The 21422-nt window shown below is 34.6% G+C and overlaps 1 protein-coding gene across 1 annotated transcript in view; it reads left to right on the top strand.

Moving 5' to 3' along the window:
- The window catches only part of PCDH15 (protocadherin related 15), a 1456321-nt gene that overhangs the window by 1163817 nt on the left and 271082 nt on the right, over window positions 1–21422 (top strand). Inside the window, exon 16 of the mRNA XM_055118856.1 lies at window positions 13918–14111. Within this exon, the coding sequence (XP_054974831.1) occupies window positions 13918–14111 (194 nt within the window). The remainder of the gene's footprint in view (window positions 1–13917; window positions 14112–21422) is intronic.

The following is a 21422-nucleotide window of genomic DNA, read 5'->3' as shown; positions in this document are numbered from 1 at the left end:
CTAATTTAGAGCCAATTTAATTTTAATTTAGAGAATCTAATTTTAATTTAGCGCTCTTGAACTGGACAGTTAGTAGTGTTTCCTTCTGCCAGTTAGTTGCACATTTGATTTTGGACAAATAGCTTTACTCTCAGTATTCAAAGTTGAATAGCATCTTCACAAATTTGTTCTGAGTATAAAATTAGTTCAGTAAACACTCACTATCTTCAATTTTATAAGTTACTCAACTTGTAAACTTTCACAGATTTTGAAATTTAGGAACTAGACAGATTGTACAGCAAGTAGTGTGCTAAAGAGACTGGAAGTTTAGTTAAAGTATCGTCATTTTGTCCAAATGAATGGTGCTCCTCAACTAAAAAAAGAACAACACCTTCAGGCTGGAGTTATAGTACAGGGAATAAGGTGCTTATTTTGAATGCTGCTGATCCAGGTTCAAATCTCCATCCTACATATGGTCCCTGAGCACTTCTAGGAGTTGCCATGAGCAAGAACCAGGAATGAGCTCTGAGCAGCACCAGGTATATCTCTCCCTGCTGCCCCCTCCCCCACAAAAAAAAACCCTAACAAACAAACAACAACAAAAAGTTATAATATTTTCCACTTAGATACTAAAGTTGGGGGGTCACTGTTTATTTATTTTTTGCTTTCTTTTGGGTCACACCTGGCAATGCACAGCGGTAACTCCTGGCTCTGCACTCAGGAATTAGCCCTGGTGGTGCTCAGGGGACCATATGGGATGCTGGGAATTAAACCCAGGTCAGCCGTGTACAAAGCAAATGCTCTACCCCTGTGCTATCTCTCCAGCCCCAACTGGGGGGGTCACTTAAAAAATTGTATTAATTTGGGGGTCATAACCATCAGTGCTCATGGATTACTCATGGCTCTACACTCAGGAATTAGTCCTGGCTGTTCTCATCCCACCATATGGGATGCAGGGTATCAAACCAAGTTGGTCATGTGCAAGGAAAGTGCCCTCCTTGTAGTTCTACTACTAAAGCTTGGAAGTGAGTTGTTTTTGACGCATTCTTTTGACACATTTACTCGTACTGCCCTATCTATTACCAAATCCTACTTTTTTCCTCAGACTCTTATTGAATACATCTACTTTATTCTCTTTTAGTGGTTCGTTTTCTGGCAATTAACACAATCTGCTTTAACTGAGACTATTGTGAATGTTTTAAAATGTCTTTATCCTCAATTATTTGTTTTATTCATCAGTTAGAAGCACATTATATATGCATATATAATATATATCAACAAATTAAAAAATATATATATATTGGCTGGAACAATACTACATCGGGTAGGGTGTTTGCCTTCCACGCAGTCGACCTGAGTTCAATTCCTTTGTCCCTCTCAGAGAGCCCAGCAAGCTACCGAGAATATCTCACCTGCATGGCAGAGTCTGGCAAGCTACCGTGGCATATTCAATATGCCAAAAAACAGTAAGAAGTCTCACAATGGAGACGTTACTGGTGCCTGCTCGAGCAAATCAATGAGCAATGGGATGACAGTTATACAGTGATACAGTGATATCTATAGATATAGATATGAATATAGATATAGATATAGAATTCATTGAATCACCATGAGATACATTGTCATAATGGACCTTCCACTATCTCCTTTTTGCTTTTTGGGTCAAATCAGTGATGTTCAAGGTTACTCTTGGTTCTGCATACAGTAATTACTCCTGGTGGTGCTCGGGGGAACATATGAGATGCTGAGGATTGAACCCATGTCGGTTTACAAGGCAAACACCCTACCCGCTGTATTATTGCTGCAGCCCCAACCCTCCTCTATCTTACTACCTTCCATCTCCCACACCATGACGCACCATTGACCAGTCCTCTAGCCCATGAGATGAACAGTTCCAAAAATACACAGTTGAGAGGGCTGGAGCAATAGCACAGAGGGTAAGGCATTTGCCTTGTACGTGGCTGACCTGGGTTCGATTCCCAGCATCCCAGGGTGTGACCCCCCAAAAAAATACACAGTTGAATTATCATGAGATGGAGTATAACAAAATTGTTTATGATTGTGTTTCAGTTATACAATGTTACAACACCCATCATTCCACCAGTGTAATTTTTCAGCACCAGTGTCCCCAGTTTCCCTCCCACCCCTCCAACCACTCCCCTCCGCAGCCTGCCTTTATGGCAGGCATCTCTCCTTTCTTTATCTCTCTCCTTTCTCTCTCTCTCATTTTAGGCATTATGGTTTGTGATATAGATGCTGAAAGGTTTTTATCTATATCCCTTCACCTTTTTTCAGCACTAAGTTCTTGTCCAGAGTGGTCATTGTGAACTAGTATTTCCATAAATGATCCTCCTCTATCTTAACTATCATCCATCTCCCACGCCATTGACCCTCCATTGACCAGTCCTCCTGGCCCATTTTCCCTGGCCTTGGATATTAGTTTCATACTGTTTTTTTTTTATATTCCACGGATGAATGCAGTCATTTTTTATCTGTCCGTATCCTTGTGACTCATTTCACTCAGCATAATACTCTCCAATTCTATCCATTCATAGACAAATTTCATAACTTCATTTTTTCTAATATCTGTATAATATTCCATTGTGTAGATATATCATAATTTCTTTATTCATATGTCTGTTCTCAGGCACTCAGGTTGTTTCCAGATTCTGGCTATTGTGTACTTGCTGTAATGAACATAGAAATGCAGATGGTCTTCCTGCTGTGTGTTTTTGAACACCCTGGGTATATTACCAGAAGTGGTATTGTTGGGTCAAATGTGAACTCAATTTCATACTTTTTGAGAAGTGGTATTGTTAGGTCAAATGGGAGCTCAATTTCATACTTTTTGAGGAATGCCTATATTGTTTTCCAAGAAGGCTGAACCCATGGCATTCCCAACAACAGTGAAAAAAAGTCCCTTCTTCAATCATATCTGTTCTAGCATTGGTTGATCTTGTTCTTTTTGATGTGCTATGAGATGATATCTCATCAGTGCTGTGATTTGCACGTCCCTGATGATTAATGATGTATTTTTCATATGTGTCTGACAATTTGTATTTCTTCTTTGAGGAAGTTTTGGTCATTTCTTCTCTCCATTTTTTGATAGGGTTAGGTGTTTTCTTGTAAAGTTCTACCAGTGAGCAGCATATTTTAAATTTAAAATTAAATCAATAATTTCTAGCTTAGTATCTACTGCTATATGAAAAAAATGCATTGTATGTATTCTTTATTACCAATTCCTTGATTAATTTCCAAATGTATTAATTACCATTTGTCTTTCTCTTGTTCATTATAATGCTTGCACTTTAACCAGATAAATCTTATTAACATTTTTCATTATATAGATAACATTCTAAATATAACTTCCTAAAGATTTCCTTATCTACCTTTGTTAAATTATGCTTCCTTTACCATCCCACAACATACTGATTTTTTCTATATAGAATATTTCAAAATATAAGTTATATTTTTAGTTACATTTTTTCTATTGGATCACAATCTGAAATGGATTTGTCATCTCCTTTCTTTACTTTCTTTTTCATTCTCTATACTATACATTCAATATCTTAAAAGTCATCATATACAAAGAGACATTTAATATATTTTTGTTTAGTGAATTATTGGATAAACAAATGGATGGGTCTAGGTTAAATGAGTGTTATGTAGTTTCATTATGAAAGTTGATAAATCACATATAATTCAGGACAGTGTTGTTATTTAAGTCAATCAACTAAACTCCATATACTTTACATATCTCTAGAAATTAGTGCTTCTTAAATTATTTGAATAATCTTACTAATACCTTATACTTGCTAAATAATCTGACTGATAACCTAAAATGAGAAGTTATATTTTTAAAGGTGCGAAGTTAAATAATTAACATTAAGATTAATTGCTGTATAGCTTGTTAAATGGATTAGGCATTGGTAATAAAGAAATATGAAGTTTTAATTTCTGATGTTAAGTAATTCAATAGCATAGGGAAGGAAGATATAACAAACTGAAGTTTTATCATAGATGACAAGTATATCTAAAAATTACTATATCTGAAAGTTACTATAATGACTTTTTGCTATATAAGTATCACTGTATCACTGTTATCCCGTTGATCATTGATTTGCTTGAGTGAATACCAATAACATCTCTATTGTGAGAGTTGTTGTTACTATTTTTGGCATATGGAATATGCCACGGGTAGCTTGCCAGGTTCTACCCTGCTGACAAGATAGCCTTGGTAGCTTGCTGGGCTCTCCGAGAGGGGCGAAGAAATCAAACACGGGTCGACCTCATGCAAGGTGAACGCCCTATCCGCTGCGCTATCACTCCAGCCCATATAAGTATAATATTAGTTATTTTATGTAAATTCGGCTCTCCAATTAAATTAACTATTAAAAATACTAATACTAACAATATATATGATGACAAATATCTTAATTTACAATTTATATAACAAATAATTCTCACATTTAATATTATTTTCTCTTCCCTGAATAGAAGTATGTTTTTAATAAAAGTTTATTTGTGATATAATGATTAATGTTGTCTTATACAATTTGATATTTTATATTTAATTTATATTTAACTATAGTGCTTTATGTGATGATTTAAAAAATTATGTAATGTGTATTTATTTCAATGGTTGACAATATGCTTTCTCATCATTGAAGTAATAGATCTTGATGGTTTGCTATATTATTTACTTCAAATTGATAAAGTCCTAGAAGAAACAAAATGAATATTATCAATTCTCTTTTCTATATGTCAGAAAAGTATCTTACCTCATTTATTAGTTACTATATTATAAAATTATGTCCTTCCCTCTTAACATTACCTCATGGCAAATCCTATGACATTTATAATTATTTGAGCAAAAAGAAAAATACGAATATGTTGGTAAGTATGAAAAATAATGTATCTTGAGAAATATTACTTCAATGGTTTGAGGAGAGTACAAAGATTAAGGAGCGTATCTTGTACAGCCACTCCTGTTTTGAACCCTATCTCCACCTGGTCCCCTGAGCACTTCTTGATATAGCTCTAGAGGACCCCTGAGAATTATCTTTGTGACCTCAGCAAACAGCAGGCACTACGAGCAAGGTGTGGGTAACCAACAGCAGTTAGGCCAGAAAAACATTGCATTCTCGAGTCCTCAAGTTGAACATCCAGGTGAGTTGATTGAAAATCATCAGAGAAGTCCCTATGTTTCCTGAGCATTGGTTCAGATAACCTCTCTCTGTCACACACAACACACACACACACATGCACACAAGAAAGAAAAAAAATATAATATTCCAAATAAATCAGTAGAAATACTGATTATTTATTATTAATTATTATATTGTACTGAAAGACTGTAAACTAGATTATTCAGTTTGACACAATAAATAAACAAAACATCAGTAGTCAAATCCTAATGAGTGTGCATATGTGTGCACTATAAACACATGCTATCCATGTAACTTGGGGACAAAATAATTTAATGTATTTAAAGTTTTAAGAGATTAGTACTTTTGTTATGATCTGAAAAATGCACAAAAGAATAAGACATTCTTCTAATCTATAAGTTTGGTATATGTACTAAAATATAATACTCATTAACAGTTAAATAATCAGGAAATATTGCAAATCTTTATTGCAATAATAAATTAGAATGTTATTAAAAATAGCTGAAAGTTGGTAAAACAAAGAGGGAGAAGGGATATTTGGGCCTAAGCAGTGGGATAGGGTTCCTTGCTGATTAGAACTTATGAACCCATAGGGATTTTTAGTAACCAGAGAGGCAATTGAAGGGGATGTTAGTAGTGTACACACACACACATATATATATACACACACAAACGTGTGTGTGCTTATTTCACTCAGTCATATATGCATTGACTTATACTTCCAGTGCAGTTGTCATTACAGGCATTTCTGTACTTTCATAATGCCATTTAATTTTTCTCTAATAGCACTTCTATTAAGGATACTGTCACCTCTTCTAACCCACAAACTGACAGATACATATTGTCTGTATCAAGCACTTTGCATATTTTAGAGTCTAGTTTCTAGTACAGATTGAGGTCTGAATGAATATATCAATGTTAGATGAAATAACATGTATTCCAAAGTAATTTAGATGTAGTATGCCATATATTTTTTTAAGTTTAACTAATTTTAAGATATTTAATGTTAGTTCCATAAATAGATGGGTTAAGCTTGATGGGAATTGATGAGAAGCAACTTTGTGGAAATATCATTTGATATAATAAGGTAAGAAGTTGAACATAAGTCAATGCAATATTACTGAGACATTTAAGCTTACAGTTTCCGTCTTCTTGTTTGAATACCAAGAGTCTATTATATTAATATTTATATTTGTATTTCCACAGAAAAGAAATATAATTCTCAAGAAATATACAGAAATATTTTTCAGATATCCACATTGATTTTGTTATTTCACTTATCAGGTATAGGAACACCTACAAAATCCATCTTTAGGTACTTTCAATGGCCTACGAAGAAATTGATAATAGTATTTTTAATAGTTTGTTTTCCCTCCTGATTTATGCTCCTAATAGCATTTGCTAACACAATTATCTGCTCAACTGAGGAATTAAATATTTTAGATTATTCTATGCCAATATGTAGGAAAGTTTTATGTACATATACATATATATAAATATATGGTATCTTGCTATACTTTAAAGCCTACACACATTAAGTTCCATTAAGAATCTTGTAGTCTTAACTATGAAATAACTAAATTACATGATTTCCAACTTGCTGACATAGTGAAGCTAGCTATGAACATTGAGAGGCAAACAAGACTCTCCTAATACCTACTTTATTTGGCTGAAGAATACAAGAGGCAGCAACATTATTTTTATACCAAAAACTTACCATACATGTATTACTTCTGTAATTTCTAATGTCTTCTAAGTAATTTATACTCAGGATATATTACTGTTACTAGGTATTTCAGGTGAATTTTATTAAAAGTTTTGTTATATTAGCTTTTATAATATCTATTATATAACTTCTGTAATGTGTAGTATATTAAAAAGTAGTCTTGTTAAAATTATGGTAATCGCCAGAATGTATTTCATCTAATAAAGAGTTGATAATCTCCACTGAAAATACATTACAAACACACTTTTAAAAAGCTATTTGATATTCTTTGAACATTTGAAAGATTTTTAAATTTATTTTCTTTTTTGTTTTTGTTTTGTTGGGCTACACGTAGTGATGTTCAGGGGTAACTCCTGATTCTGCACTCAGAAATCACTACGGGTGGGCTTAGGGATGGGATGGTGGGATGCTGGGATGCTGGGGATCAAATCCACGGTCCGCTGCATGTGAGACAATTGCTATAGAACTATCACTCTGCCCCCTTAGTTTATCTTATTTTAGTTACACCTCACTATAAGTGTTTATAGACACTCAAGGAATGTAAGATTTCCTGAAGTAAATTAATTCCATTTTCTGTCTTCATGGCTATTGTCTGAAGTTTGTGAGATTTAACTTGTCTTCCCATATAATCTTTTTGTCCAATAGAACAATGTCCACTTGAACTATTATTTTCATTTTAACCACATGAGTAAATTGAAAATTCTTTATTATAATACATTGTGTCATAGAGTTTAGGGAGAGGGATTTTATGTTTAATACCACATATTTCAATTAATATTGTTTTGTTTTTTATTAAATTTATTAAATTTCCTAATAAGATGATTTTTCCTCATATGCAATGTGTGTTTTAATATCACAGTAGACAGGTGAAGCTATTTTTCAGGGATTTATGGGTTTCATCTAATCTGCCATTCCCAGGAATAAATTTTCACTGACTCATCTTCTCTCTATCATAGCATTGCACCACTATTTTGTCTCCCAGGGCCAAGTATTATTCATTAATCTATCCAAATAGATACCAATGATGTAATTTTTTCTTTCTCTTCTGCCAACAAGCGTTAAAAATATTTAACATGTACATTTTGTAGGGGGTCTGTGTAACCAATTAGGTATTTTCTTATATACCTAAGAAGATATTTTCTTGTATACCTAATAAAAGAACTGGCATAAAAGAACTCATAGAAAATTTTTTATTCATTCATTCATAACTCATTTTGCAGTGTTCAAGCTCAGGGCTTCTTGCATTTAAGGCAATTGCTACACTGTGTATAACTGGCCCAGAACACCATTTTCTTTTGAGAAAACGGCTGATTGATAAACTTCAATTATTTTCATTAGTTTATTAGGCAGACAATTTATTGAAAATAATGCAGTGAAAAGTTGTTTTTTTTCTACTGTTACTACTGATGAAATTCCAGCTTTCAGCTGAAGATTACATTTTAGAAATCTTGTACTTACCATTATTAGCTTGACAGTTCACTTCTGTTAAATTATTGGTGATATTAATGAATCCAAATTTGACTTCACAGAATTAAGTGACTCAATATTAGGAATACTTGAATCAATCAATCAATCAATCTATATTTTACATTAAGAATATGGGAAATAATCTGTATCAAGAATACAAATACATGATCACTCAAAAAATCTGTATAATGAGCTGGAGATGTAGCTCACTGCTATAGCACATTCCTTGTATGTTTGGTTTGTATTCAGTTCTAGCATTAAAAAAAGTAAAAATCATGTGAGTAAAAAATACATTCAAAATCACTGTATCATCAATATCACTATCATCCCCTTGCTCATCAACTTGCTCGAGTGGGCACCAGTAACATCTCCATTGTGAGACTTGTTGTTACTGTTTTTGGCATATCAATAACGCCACAGGTAGCTTGCCAGGCTCTGCCATGCGGACGATATACTCTTGGTAGCCTGCTGGGCTCTCCAAAAGGGGCAGAGGAATGGAACCCAGGTCAGCCACATGCAAGGCACATGCCCTACCCGCTGTGCTACTGCTCCAATCCCGTAACATAAACTGATATAACATAAACTGTCTTAGATCTACAAAGTTGTAAGGCTCAGTTTTCTTGCCAAATGTCAAGAAAGAGAGAACATTGTAACAAACTGAATACAGAAAAAGATATGAATATGCATGTCTTCTGTTAAATATGTAGAAACATATATTTAAAAGAAACTGTATGAGGCTGGAGAGATAGTATGTGGAGTAAGGCACTTTCCTTGCATGTAGGTGACCCTGGTTCAACCCCCTATAGCATATTTGATCCATCAAAAGCACAGTCAAAAGTCATCCACAGAGCCAGAGCACAGAATCAGAAGTAAGCCCTGAGAACAGCAAGGTATTGTCCAGGAGCCAAAAACAAAATATAGAAAGTGCAAACATTTATATTTTTGTGGAACTAAGACTGTAAGATAATAGTCAGTAATAACCATACTTAGGAATGATATCTTGCTCTAGTTTAGACTAATCATAGTATTCAAAAATAAGCTACCTTTTTCATCCTCCAGCAAAGCAAAGTAGAGCCCTCTAAAATGAATCATTCCATTATGTCAGTAAGTCATTCACGATTAAGGTTTATATAAACTTTCCCAAAGTTTTTAAACTTATGATGCTCTGTTTTTATATCCTACAGCATGTATTATCTCATCACCTCAATAGTGCTATAAATGTTACATATTCTAAAAATGAATATTCCATAATTTGCTTATCTGGTTTAATAAGCCTAAAATACAATCTATACTATAAAAGTCTAATGTCCAAGTCTCTAGATTCTTCTTAATTCTTTAGGACAAATTTAACTATTTTACCCAGCAAACACTGTTGTCACTGAGATGTATTATGTGAATTTATCTAAAGATTTTCATACATACCCAAAATTATTTCTCAAGAGAAACTGAAACATATTCAATTTCATTTTGAAGTTTAATCTAAACTTGCTTCCCTTAATTAATTTTTGTGGATTTCTGGGAGCTAAATTATATCAAAAGAAAATGAAGTATTTTTACTAGGAATAAGGATACAAAATTATTAGAAGTTGTTCATTATAAGTTTATCCCTAATGCATTTCTAGTGAATATATATTTAATCATATACAATGTTATATTTAAATTCTAGTGTTAAAGTATATGTCACAATCATATCTCTGTTACTGTCACTGTCACTGTCATCCTGTTGCTCATTGATTTGCTCGAGAGGGCACCAATAACATCTCTCATCTTCAGACTTATTGTTACTGTTTTTGGCATATTGATTGCATCATGGGTAGCTTGCCAGGCTCTGCCATGCAGCGAGATACTCTCGGAACCTTGCCAGGCTCTCCGAGAGAGACTGAGTAATTGAACACACACAGGTTGGCTGCATGCAAGGGGAGTGCCCAACCGCTGTAATATCGCTCTAGCCCCAGTGATATTTCTGTCAACAGTAAATATTTTTTTCCCATCATTGATTCATTTTGAAACTCCAATTTGTATTTTTTATCTAAAATATAATCTAGTATTTTTTACTCTTTTTCTTTTACTCAGTGATGTTTTCCAGACATAGGAAACAGATGTAAAGGTAGAAAGGGAATAGCACAGACAAATCAAAATGGTATATTTATTCATTTTATTTCTGTGCGATAAATTAGTGACTGAGAAGATAAGGTATCTGTACTACATTGGAATATTGACAGGAAAGATTGTGGGATATAAGATTAAAATTCCTAAAAAGAAGTGCCATTTGGTATGGAAAAATTAATTAATTTTTTATTATTTATATAACCTATAAGTAAAACTTGTAAACCATAATTTTATTTTATTTTCAACTGGTAAGGTAGAATAAGGTAAGCAACTCTTAGATTTCTCCACATGTGTCAATCTCTCCATACTGCCTTCTTTCTGTTTAGGATACAGAATTTCTCCTTGTAAATTGGAATTGTGTTTTGTTTTCTGTTTGTACATTGACTACTAATCACTTTTTCCCTATTTAATTACTCCTCCCCAGATTGACATTCTGCATCTTTTATTGAACAGATAACCATTATAACCATTTTCTGAATATTCAGTGTTGGGGTTTTAAATTTTATTTTGGGGGCTTGAATCATCAATAATTTCTACAAAGTATTTTTCTTTGTTTATGGACTCAATTATGGTATTTTTCATTCAATATTTTATTACTTGGTACAAAGCCCATGGAAAATTGTATAAATATACTTAACTCACCTAAGTATAGCATTCACTTTGGGTTTATTTATGAAATGTCCTTTTTGCTAATGCTTTCTGTGGTACTGCTTTTGTTCCCTGAAAATATTAGTTTATCTGTATTTGAATACCTTTGCTCTTTTGGGGGGTGTTTCTATTCTCTTGTGCTTTGCAGTATTATTTGGTATTTAAAGCACCTCCCAGATGGGTACCCTCTTCAATTCAATTGTCACCCAGCTATTTTTCCTTTAACATCACTTATGAAAATGTCAAATAAGAGCAGTCATAATACCTTTATCCCTGAAGCACAATCCTCAGTACGTCTTAACTTGATGCATTGCCATTTATCATTAAATTCCTTTAGCTAATTTAAGTCCCAGGAAGAATACTAATATTGAATCTGATTTGAGGTAAATTTTAATTAACATTTACTCAGACATTGTGTTAAGTGATTTACTATAATCAGAATTGATATCTACGATATTTCCCACTTCTCTAAGTTTATAATTTTATCCTTATACAAAAGAAAGAAAATAATTTCATCTGGCTTGAATAGTTTCCCATAAATATACATCATTCATTTGAACTGTTCCTAAAATAGTTCCTTTCTGCTTTGCCTTTAGGATTATATCTGTCATTCTCAGAATCATTTCATGAATTGCCTTTCCTTCTGGCTACCACATCTGCCTACCCACAAATAGCCAAAATTAGACTGATTTGAATTAATGCTTGTCTCATATTTCCTTTTTTTTTTTTTTTGCTTTTTGGGTCACACCCAGCGATGCTCAGGGGTTACTCCTGGCTTTGCACTCAGGAATTGCTCCTGGCAGTGCTTGGGGGACCATATGGGATGCTGGGGATCGAACCCAGGTCGGCCGCGTGCAAGGCAAGCACCCTACCCGCTGTGCTATCGCTCCGGCCCCTCATATTTCCTTTTTTGCTTACAATTCTTTATTTCTGTAATTTTGTGGCACATAATTATAATAATAACAACATATAATAAAAGAGTAAAAATAACAAGAGAAATACAGTGTGGATAATTTAACCCCTTAAGCATAAGGTCCTCTGTTTACATTTTTTAACTGCAGCAAATAGGAACCTTTAAATGTGATGTTAATTACTTCAGCATTTCAGATTCTAATCCAAATTTCAAGATAAATGTGCATAGTCATTCCGATTGGATCTAGACTACAGAAGTGTCCATTGGCCAGCTGAGGGAGACCGTATTATACAAAGGAAAACTTTACAAAAGTAAAGCAGAAAGAACAACTTTACAAAAGTAAAACTCTAATAAAAAACAACTTTACAAATGTAGCTCAATTACATAAGAACATTACTGTATCACTGTCATCCCATTGCTCATCGATTTAATCAAGTGGGCACCAGTAACCATTGTAACAAGTCTCCGTTGTGAGACTTGTTGTTACTGTTTATGGCATATTGAATACGCCACAGGTAGCTTGCCAGGCTCTGCCGTGTGGGTTAGATACTCTTGGTAACTTGCCATGCTGTCCGAGAGGAATGGGGGAATCGAACCTGGGTCGACCGCTTGCAAGGCAAATGCCCTCCCTGCTTAGCTATCAATGACTAAAATGGTTTCTATCAGTTTATTTATTACAGTCACGTATTTTTTCTTCAACATGAACCTTTTTTTGTAATTGTTTTCCATTTTGGTGTAAAATGAATCTACATTTTTCTCCACCAATTATTTCTAGAATGATAAAAACAGAGAATCTGTAGATGCTTGTAAAATGTGTAAGATTTACCACTAGAATGTCTGAAGACAGCACAACATGTAGAGCACTTACCTTGCCGCCACCAACCCACTGTTGGTTCCCAGCACTCTGTATGACTCTCCAGGCCATGCTGAGATCCATCCCAGAGCACAGAACCAAGAATAAGCTCTGAGCACTGCAGGGCATCGCCCCCACACCAAACCAGATGAAAAAAGATAGTTTCCACTAGAACGTATTATTTTTCTTTGCCCCCCGAAAATAAATATATATTTTTGAGAGTCAAGAAGTCTTATAATATGAAGTCATTAATTATTTTTTATAAAACTGACATTCTTCATGCATAAGAACCCAAATACAGTCTAATATTGCATACCATTGCTTCAAATTTATGAAAACATGTTCATGCAAATTGTAGTCAGAGACTCCTGTGTGGTATTAGTGTGGTGTTATTTCAAGAAGTCACTTAACTCCAAAACAAAATTTATGGGGCTTGTTATTATAAGTATCTAATTAGATAATCAAAATCACAGAATATTTGCCTGATTTTGAGAAGATAATCTTTGTTCTCATCAGTCTTTACAGGTTTATGTGAGTAAGATTATGGGGATCCTCCTTAAGGCAAATGTAAGCTAAAATAAATGAGAAAGAGTCTCTAGGAAGCAGAAATTTAAATATTACAAATGTGAGGAAGGGGTAAGCAAAAAAAAAAAAAGAAAAGTAATGAAGGCAATTCTAACATTTTTCATTTTTCCAGTTAACAGACAATATTGTGTGTAAACATATCAAGAACAAGAGGTAAGATAGAAGGCAAAAGATTGAATTTCTTACAGGCACATAATAGTGTTGTTAGTGTTTTCCTATCTTTTTCTTTATTAAATTAAAATATAGTCTTCACCATCCATAACAATTGATTTACACTCAGAAGAAAACAGTGTATTTTTGTCCTATAATTACTTCAGAATCATAATAAAAAATAGTAGCCTCCATTTACAAAAAGAAAGCGACTTTGCATACCTACTTTGCTGAAATGAAGCACCTTTTGTTAGTAGGAGATTTTACAATGGGGTAGTCCCATGAGGATTTATGCTGTGATTTTTCAATTCAATTCTAGCTCACTGCAGTCGACGCAGATGAAGGGTCAAATGGGGAGATCACATATGAAATCCTAGTTGGGGCTCAGGGAGACTTCATCATCAATAAAACAACAGGACTTATCACCATCGCCCCAGGAGTGGAATTGATAGTCGGGCAGACTTATGCACTCACTGTCCAAGCAGCGGATAATGCTCCTCCTGCGGAGAGAAGGTAACTTATGTGAGAATCAAAGAATGCTTTTTATTGTTCCTGTTTAACCCCATAGTTCAATTTATGAAGCATAGCTGGCATTCTTTTGTCCTATAAGCACCTAAATTAGATCCGAAAAACAAGAGAGGCCAGGATCTCAGAAAATACATAATACAATTGGTTAAATTTTGGGGAAAGCACAGTAGGACAAGATTAAACAAAAGAAATTATAATAATTTTTCTGATACAAAGGGTAGTCATGTTACTCATGTTTGGTTTAAAGGCTGTAGGGACTAGGAAATACCAGACATGAGTCTCCAATACATTACTGCAAAGCAAGGTGATACTAGGAGGTCATTGGTGCAATATATAATATTTGTACTATATAATAGTACTATATAATATTTCAGATCTTTGAAGACAACTATCAATATCTGGATTGGTATTCAAATATATATAATTCATTCTATACATGAATAAATTGGATTTGTAAATATATTTAATATATATATTTTCTCTCTATTATCAATCTATCCTTTTCCCTTGATATCCACAAGCCCCATGATATAAAACTTTAGACACAGTCCTTGTAAAGTGGCACAGTATTCGCATATAACCCACACATATGTACTTTAACCACTTATAATGTATATTACTTAATATTTGTAAATTCTATATAAATAACTTTTATATTATTTAAGAATAAAGGCAAAGAAAATGTATACTTATTTTATAATAGATGCAACTATAGACTAGTTATATAGTTTTAAAAAATCTTTTGTTTATTGAATTCCCAAATGGAGAACTCAAGGATAAAGGAGACAACTCTATTCCACATCTATAAAATATGTCATCTATATGTGAGAAAATAATGACAGTGAGTACAAAGTGAAAACATTTACAATTATGTCAAATGCACCTATCTAGTATAGTAATTTAAAGTTCCTTTGTTTCTAAGAATCATTAATAAAACAATATCCATCAAAATTATTACATTCCTAATAATTTTCTTTGTTTCACTTAATGGTAAATATAAGTTCTTCTGAAGAGGCAATGGGATTATTTAAAAAAAAACCTTTTAACATAAAAATATTCCTTATCATTAAATTTATAATACTGTTTAAGAATACCATCATAATTTTTTTAAATTATTATTATTATTTTTTACTGAGAGTGAAGAAATAAATTCCATTGAACATGCATCATTTCAAATCTGTGCAATTTTATCGATAGAATTAAAGTGTATATTTTTTTCTTGAAAGGTAAAAAAGGAATGCATGTGGCTGTACATTTTTGGTGTAATATCAAAACTAAATTCAGTAATATTCAAGTAACTTGTAATTCTACCTTCCAAGTCTAAGAAGTATCAAATACCTTCCTTAATGCTAGGATGATCAACAGTATGACAGATGAAAAAATGATATCTTTATTCATTTCCATACTAGTGAGTTTGAATATATTTCCTATGTCCAAAAGTCAATTCTTTAGTATTTTCTGTCCATTCAGCCCATAATCATTACCAATATTGCCATTGCCTTTAATCATAGGTTACAATTATTATCTATTTTTGATTTTGTGGATTTTTATTGCATCTTTAATCTTTTTTGAATTTAAGATTTATCCTTTTGTATAGTGAGAGGTACTGAGTCAGTGATAATTTTCAACTAATCATACTTTGTCCTTTAATGCACATATTAAAATTCTACTTTATCTTACTATCTTTATGTTATATACATACTATGTAACATATTTTTCTTATGTAGTTGAATTTCATTCTAAGCTTTCTATTCGATTCCATTAATTCACTAATATTTTTATGAAATATTGTATATTTCTAATTTTCATAGTGTAAAAAACTATATTTTGTGGTGATACTAACCAGCCTAAATATTGTTTCTCTATAAAAAACTCTATTACTCGGGGCTGGAGCAATAGCACAGTGGGTAGGCGTTTGCCTTGCAAGCGACAACCCGGGTTGGGTTCCCAGCACCACCAGGGGTAATTCCTGAGTGCAGAGCCAAGAGTGACCCCTGTGCATCGCCAGGTGTGACCCAAAAAGAAAAAAAAATCCTCTATTACTCTCTGTGACTATATTAATTTTATTCTGTGACGATATATCAGTTCAGTGGCAGACAGAAGTGTAGAAGAGTTAAATTTTTCATGAGATAATTTCTATTTTAAATATATTACTTAGAATATATTCTATTTTGGGCTCAAGCAATAGCACAGCAGGTAGGGCATTTGCCTAGCTGGTGGACGGCCCGGGTTTGATTCCTGTTTGATTCCTCTGCCCCTCTCGGAGAGCCTGGAAAGCTACTGACAGTATTCTGCCCACACGGCAGAGCCTGGCAAGCTACCTTGGTGTATTTGATATGCCAAAAACAGTAGCAAGTCTCACAATGGAGATGTTACTGGTGCCCACTCGAGCAAATCTATGAACAAAGGGACGACATTGCAGTGCAGTGCTATATTCTATTTCATGCCCTTAAGATTTAAAAATACATGTTTTTATACATGTCAAACAAATTTCTTATTTATTGATTTCTATATCTTGCTATTACTCATAACAGCCTATTTTTCATTATTCTTTTCTTATTTTTTAAAAATGTTAATGTTTATATATATGAATGAAAACTATTAATCTTTATAGCATTATAATCCACTTTTTAAATTAAACTATATTTTTTGTAGTTTGCTGCTGATTTTCCTATACTATTAAGAAATATTTTTAAAATGGCACAATTATTTTTTACATATTATAATGTAGGTGCAAATTTACCAATTTTTATGGTGTATTTTTTAAATAAAATGGTCATTTTTTATTGAAATATCTGAACAAAGGCTTGTTAAGTCTAAGAATTTATTAAGCTGGTTGTTGCTAATTGAACCTTTTGTATTATTGTTTTGTTTACTTAGTTTAGTTGGCTTCTATGTCACTTTCATATCTAATTTGGGGTGATCCTATTGGAATGTCAGTATTGTAGAATTAAGAGGTGCCCCACGGCTGCATACTTAGCCTCGTGTTCTCTAGACTTCAGGATCTATGATCTGGGCCAGTGTTTGACCTCAGGAACCACTGTTTTCATTCATTTTAGCTACTTGGCATCTCCTCAAAGATATAGTAGAAATCTATAGATCGGGGCTGATGGGTGAGTCAACACAGTGACAGCTGTAGCAGAAGGACCAGAAGGACGTGAAAGCAAAAGCAAGAGGGGCGGGGCATATAGTGTAATTTATGTCCTTTCTTTACACTTTCTTTCAACCTTTTCATTTAATTTGCTAATAATTTGCTAATAATTCCAATAATGCTCTCTGTTTTGTCTCAAGTTGAAATGCCACCCATGTTTACAGATTGCATTAATTTATAGTTTAAAATGCATATTACTGTTCTGAAAAAATATTTTTCTTTTCCTATTTACTGATTTTAAAATATTAGCTCAAAGAATTATTTCATATTGATATTATATTAATGACTTCTTATGTTAATGTTATGGTTAATAATAATATGCTTCCAAAATTAATGTGTTGTGTGAATAAATTATGATGTTTTAATCTAAAATAAATTGTTAATAACATTTGCACATATTTCTAATAAAGAGCTCTATATATCTGTGAGATTTTACAAGGACTTTTCACTCTTATGATGCCACATTAAGGAAAAAACTTTTTTTTTTTGGCCTTTTGGGTCACACCTGGCAATGCACAGGGGTTACTCCTGGTTTATGTACTCAGGAATTACTCCTGGCAGTGTTTGGGGGATAAAATGGGATGCTGGGAATCAAACCCGGGTCAGTCACGTGGAAGGCAAATACCCTACCAGCTGTCCTATCTCTCCAACCCCAAGGAAAAAACTTTTTAACCCCCGCGTCCCTTGCCCGCCCGCTGTAGCGGGCCAGCTCGGAGCACCCCAGCCCCGCCAGGCAGGTCTCAGTCATTCGCCCACCGCACCTGACCCCGCCCTCCCGTGTCTGAACAGGTTAGGGGCGTGTCCTCTCGTTAGGGGGCGTGGCCTCAAAAGTGGGCGTGGCCTCTTTCCGGAGCACAGGCTGCTAATGCGGCTGCAGGTATTTGTTTTTTTTACCATTCCATGCATTGTCCTTTGGCCACAATTGATAGAACCCATTCCTCCGAAGAACTCCCTGATCATCTTAGTTACTATATGTTAATACTCAACTAACCTAGCCTTTCCTAACTTCACGAAAACTGTCAATGAACACATCAACTTGCACAGAAAAGTCCTTTGTCAAAACAGCATAGCCCCAAATCTTCAGTTGAGGTTCTTTCCAAGCTAACGAGAGCTCCAGATAGTAAAGTCCATAACAACATGAAGAAACAGAGAAAATCCCCACCACCAGGAGAGAGCCAAGAAAATATCTCACTAACCTCAGCAGCGACCTCCCAGAAATACACCCTCCTCTCAGATAAAGAATTCAGAGAGGAAATTGTGAGGATGGTTCACGAACTCAAAGAAACTATGGAACAAACATCCAATAAATTAAGGGAGGATATGGATGCAGCGTTGGAACGCTCCACCAAGATAATCCAGGAAGAAATAAGAGCAGAAATTTCAAAGCTACGAACAGAAGTCACACAACTAAAAGAATCAGTAGATGAAATAAAAAACTCCGTAGGAGCCCTCAATAGTAGAATGACTACAGCCGAAGACAGAATCAGTGAGCTTGAAGATGAGCTGCACAAAGCATATAGGCAACAACAAATAATGGCAAAAGACCTCAAAATGGCTCTAGAGCGAGTTAGAGTCCTAGGGGATGACCTCAGGAGAAACAACATAAGAATCATGGGAGTGCCGGAACCACACGCAAACAATCCCAATGAAAAAAACACCATTAAAGACATCATTGCTAAAAAATTCCCAGAGCTAGAGAATGCGGACATCCAGATACAAGGAGTCCGAAGGGTGCCAGCTAAAAGGGACCCAAATAGAAAATCCCCAAGTAATATCATAGTCAGAATGATGGATGCCGTGGATAGAGACACAATACTGCAAGCAGCAAGATCAAAGAAGGAGATCATACACAAAGGCGCACCCCTTAGATTCACAGCAGACCTATCAGAAGAAACCCTCCAAGCCCGAAGATAATGGTGGGATATAGTGAAAAAACTTCATGAAATGAATGCCTCACCAAGAATACTCTACCCGGCTAAACTCTCAGTTAAACTTGAAGGAACCATACGCTATTTCATGGAAAAGCGACAGCTCAGGAACTTCATAGACTCAAGACCAAATTTAAAAGAAGGACTCAGAAAAATGGCACAAAATCCCATGACAATAATTTCTCTTAATGTTAATGGGCTAAATGCACCAATCAAGAGGCACAGAGTGGCAAAATGGATTCGGAAACAAAACCCAACTTTCTGCTGCCTACAAGAAACACATCTGAATAGCCAGAACAAACAAAGACTCAAAATCAAAGGATGGAAAACAATCCTGCAAGCAAACAGCTCCCTCAAAAAAAAAAAGCGGGGGTGGCCATACTAGTATCCAATAGCATAGATTTCAGGCTGAAAAAGATCAGAAGGGACAGCAAAGGTCATTTTATATTCATCAAGGGATATGTACAACAGGAAGAAATCACACTCCTAAATGTATACGCACCTAATGAATGACCAGCTAAATACTTAAAAGAACTCCTAACAGAATTTAAGGAGGACATAACTAGCACCACGATAGTAGTTGGAGATTTCAACACTGCCTTATCACCTCTGGATAGATCGACAAGAACAACACTCAGCAAGGAAACAATGGCCCTGAAGGAAGAAATGGAGGAGACAGGGCTAATAGACCTATACAGGGCTATACACCCCAAAAAGAAAGAATACACATTCTTTTCCAGCGCACACGGAACGTTTTCCAAAATAGACCATGTTCTAGGCCACAAATTATACCTTAATAGAATTGGGAAGATAGAAATTGTATCAACTAACTTTTCAGACCATGATGCACTGAAGATGGAAGTTAACCACACACAGACGCGGAGAACCAAATCAAACACTTGGAAATTAAACAACTCACTATTGAACAATGAGTGGGTCACAGAGGAAATCAAGGAAGAAATCAAGAGATACCTCGAAACAAATGAGAATGAAGACACAAGCTACCAGAACTTTTGGGATGCAGCTAAAGTTGTGTTAAAGGGAAAATTTATAGCTCTGCAAGCCTTCCTCAGAAAGGAAGAAAGGGCCTATATAGATAGCTTGACTTCGCAGCTCAAGATCTTAGAAGAGGACCAGCAAAAGGAACCCAAACCAGATCGAAGGAAAGAAATAATAAAACTTAGAGCAGAAATTAATGATATGGAAACCCGAAAAACAATCTGTAAGATCAATGAAACAAAGAGCTGTTTCTTTGAGAAAATAAATAAGATTGATAAACCGCTAGCAAGACTCACAAAGAAAGAAAGAGAGAAAACCCTAATAAACCGAATCAGAAATGAAAAGGGGGACATCACAACAGAAACCAAGGAGATTCAAAGGATCATCAGAGACTACTTTGAAAGTCTGTATGCCACGAAACAAGAGAACCTAAAAGAAATGGATGAATTCCTTGACACCTACAATCTCCCAAGACTGAGCCAAAAAGACGTGAAATACCTCAAGAGGCCTATAAATATCAAGGAAATCAAAACTGTAATCAAAAGTCTCCCCAAAAACAAAAGCCCAGGTCCAGACGGATTCACTGGCGAATTCTTCCAAACACTTAAAGAAGACTTGTTGCCAGTTCTCCTCAAGCTTTTCCAGGAAATCTAAAAGACAGGAACCCTTCCGAACAGTTTCTACGAGGCACATATCTCCCTAATACCAAAAGCAAACAAAGACACCACTAACAAAGAAAACTATAGACCAATATCCTTGATGAACACCGATGCGAAGATCCTCAACAAAATACTAGCAAATAGAATCCAACAACTCATCAAAAAGATCATACACCATGATCAAGTGGGATTCATCCCAGGGATGCAAGAATGGTTTAACATTCGGAAATCAATCAACATAATCCATCCCATGAACAAAAGTAAAGATAAAATCCATATGATCATATCAATAGATGCAGAGAAAGCATTTGACAAGATCCAACACCCATTCATGATAAAAACTCTCACCAAAATGGGGTTTGGAGGAACTTTTCTGAAGATAGTCAAAGCCTTCTACCATGAACCTATGGCAAGCATTATCATCAATGGAGAAAAACTAAGGGCTTTTCCTCTAAGATCGGGGACAAGACAAGGTTGTCCACTCTCACCACTTCTCTTTAATATAGTACTGGAAGTATTAGCAATAGCCATCAGGCAAGAAAAAGATATTAAGGGGATT

The sequence above is a fragment of the Sorex araneus genome, chromosome 11 (genome assembly GCF_027595985.1).
Source record: "Sorex araneus isolate mSorAra2 chromosome 11, mSorAra2.pri, whole genome shotgun sequence".
Taxonomy (NCBI): domain Eukaryota; kingdom Metazoa; phylum Chordata; class Mammalia; order Eulipotyphla; family Soricidae; genus Sorex; species Sorex araneus.
This window is presented reverse-complemented; position numbering and strand designations above follow the sequence as displayed.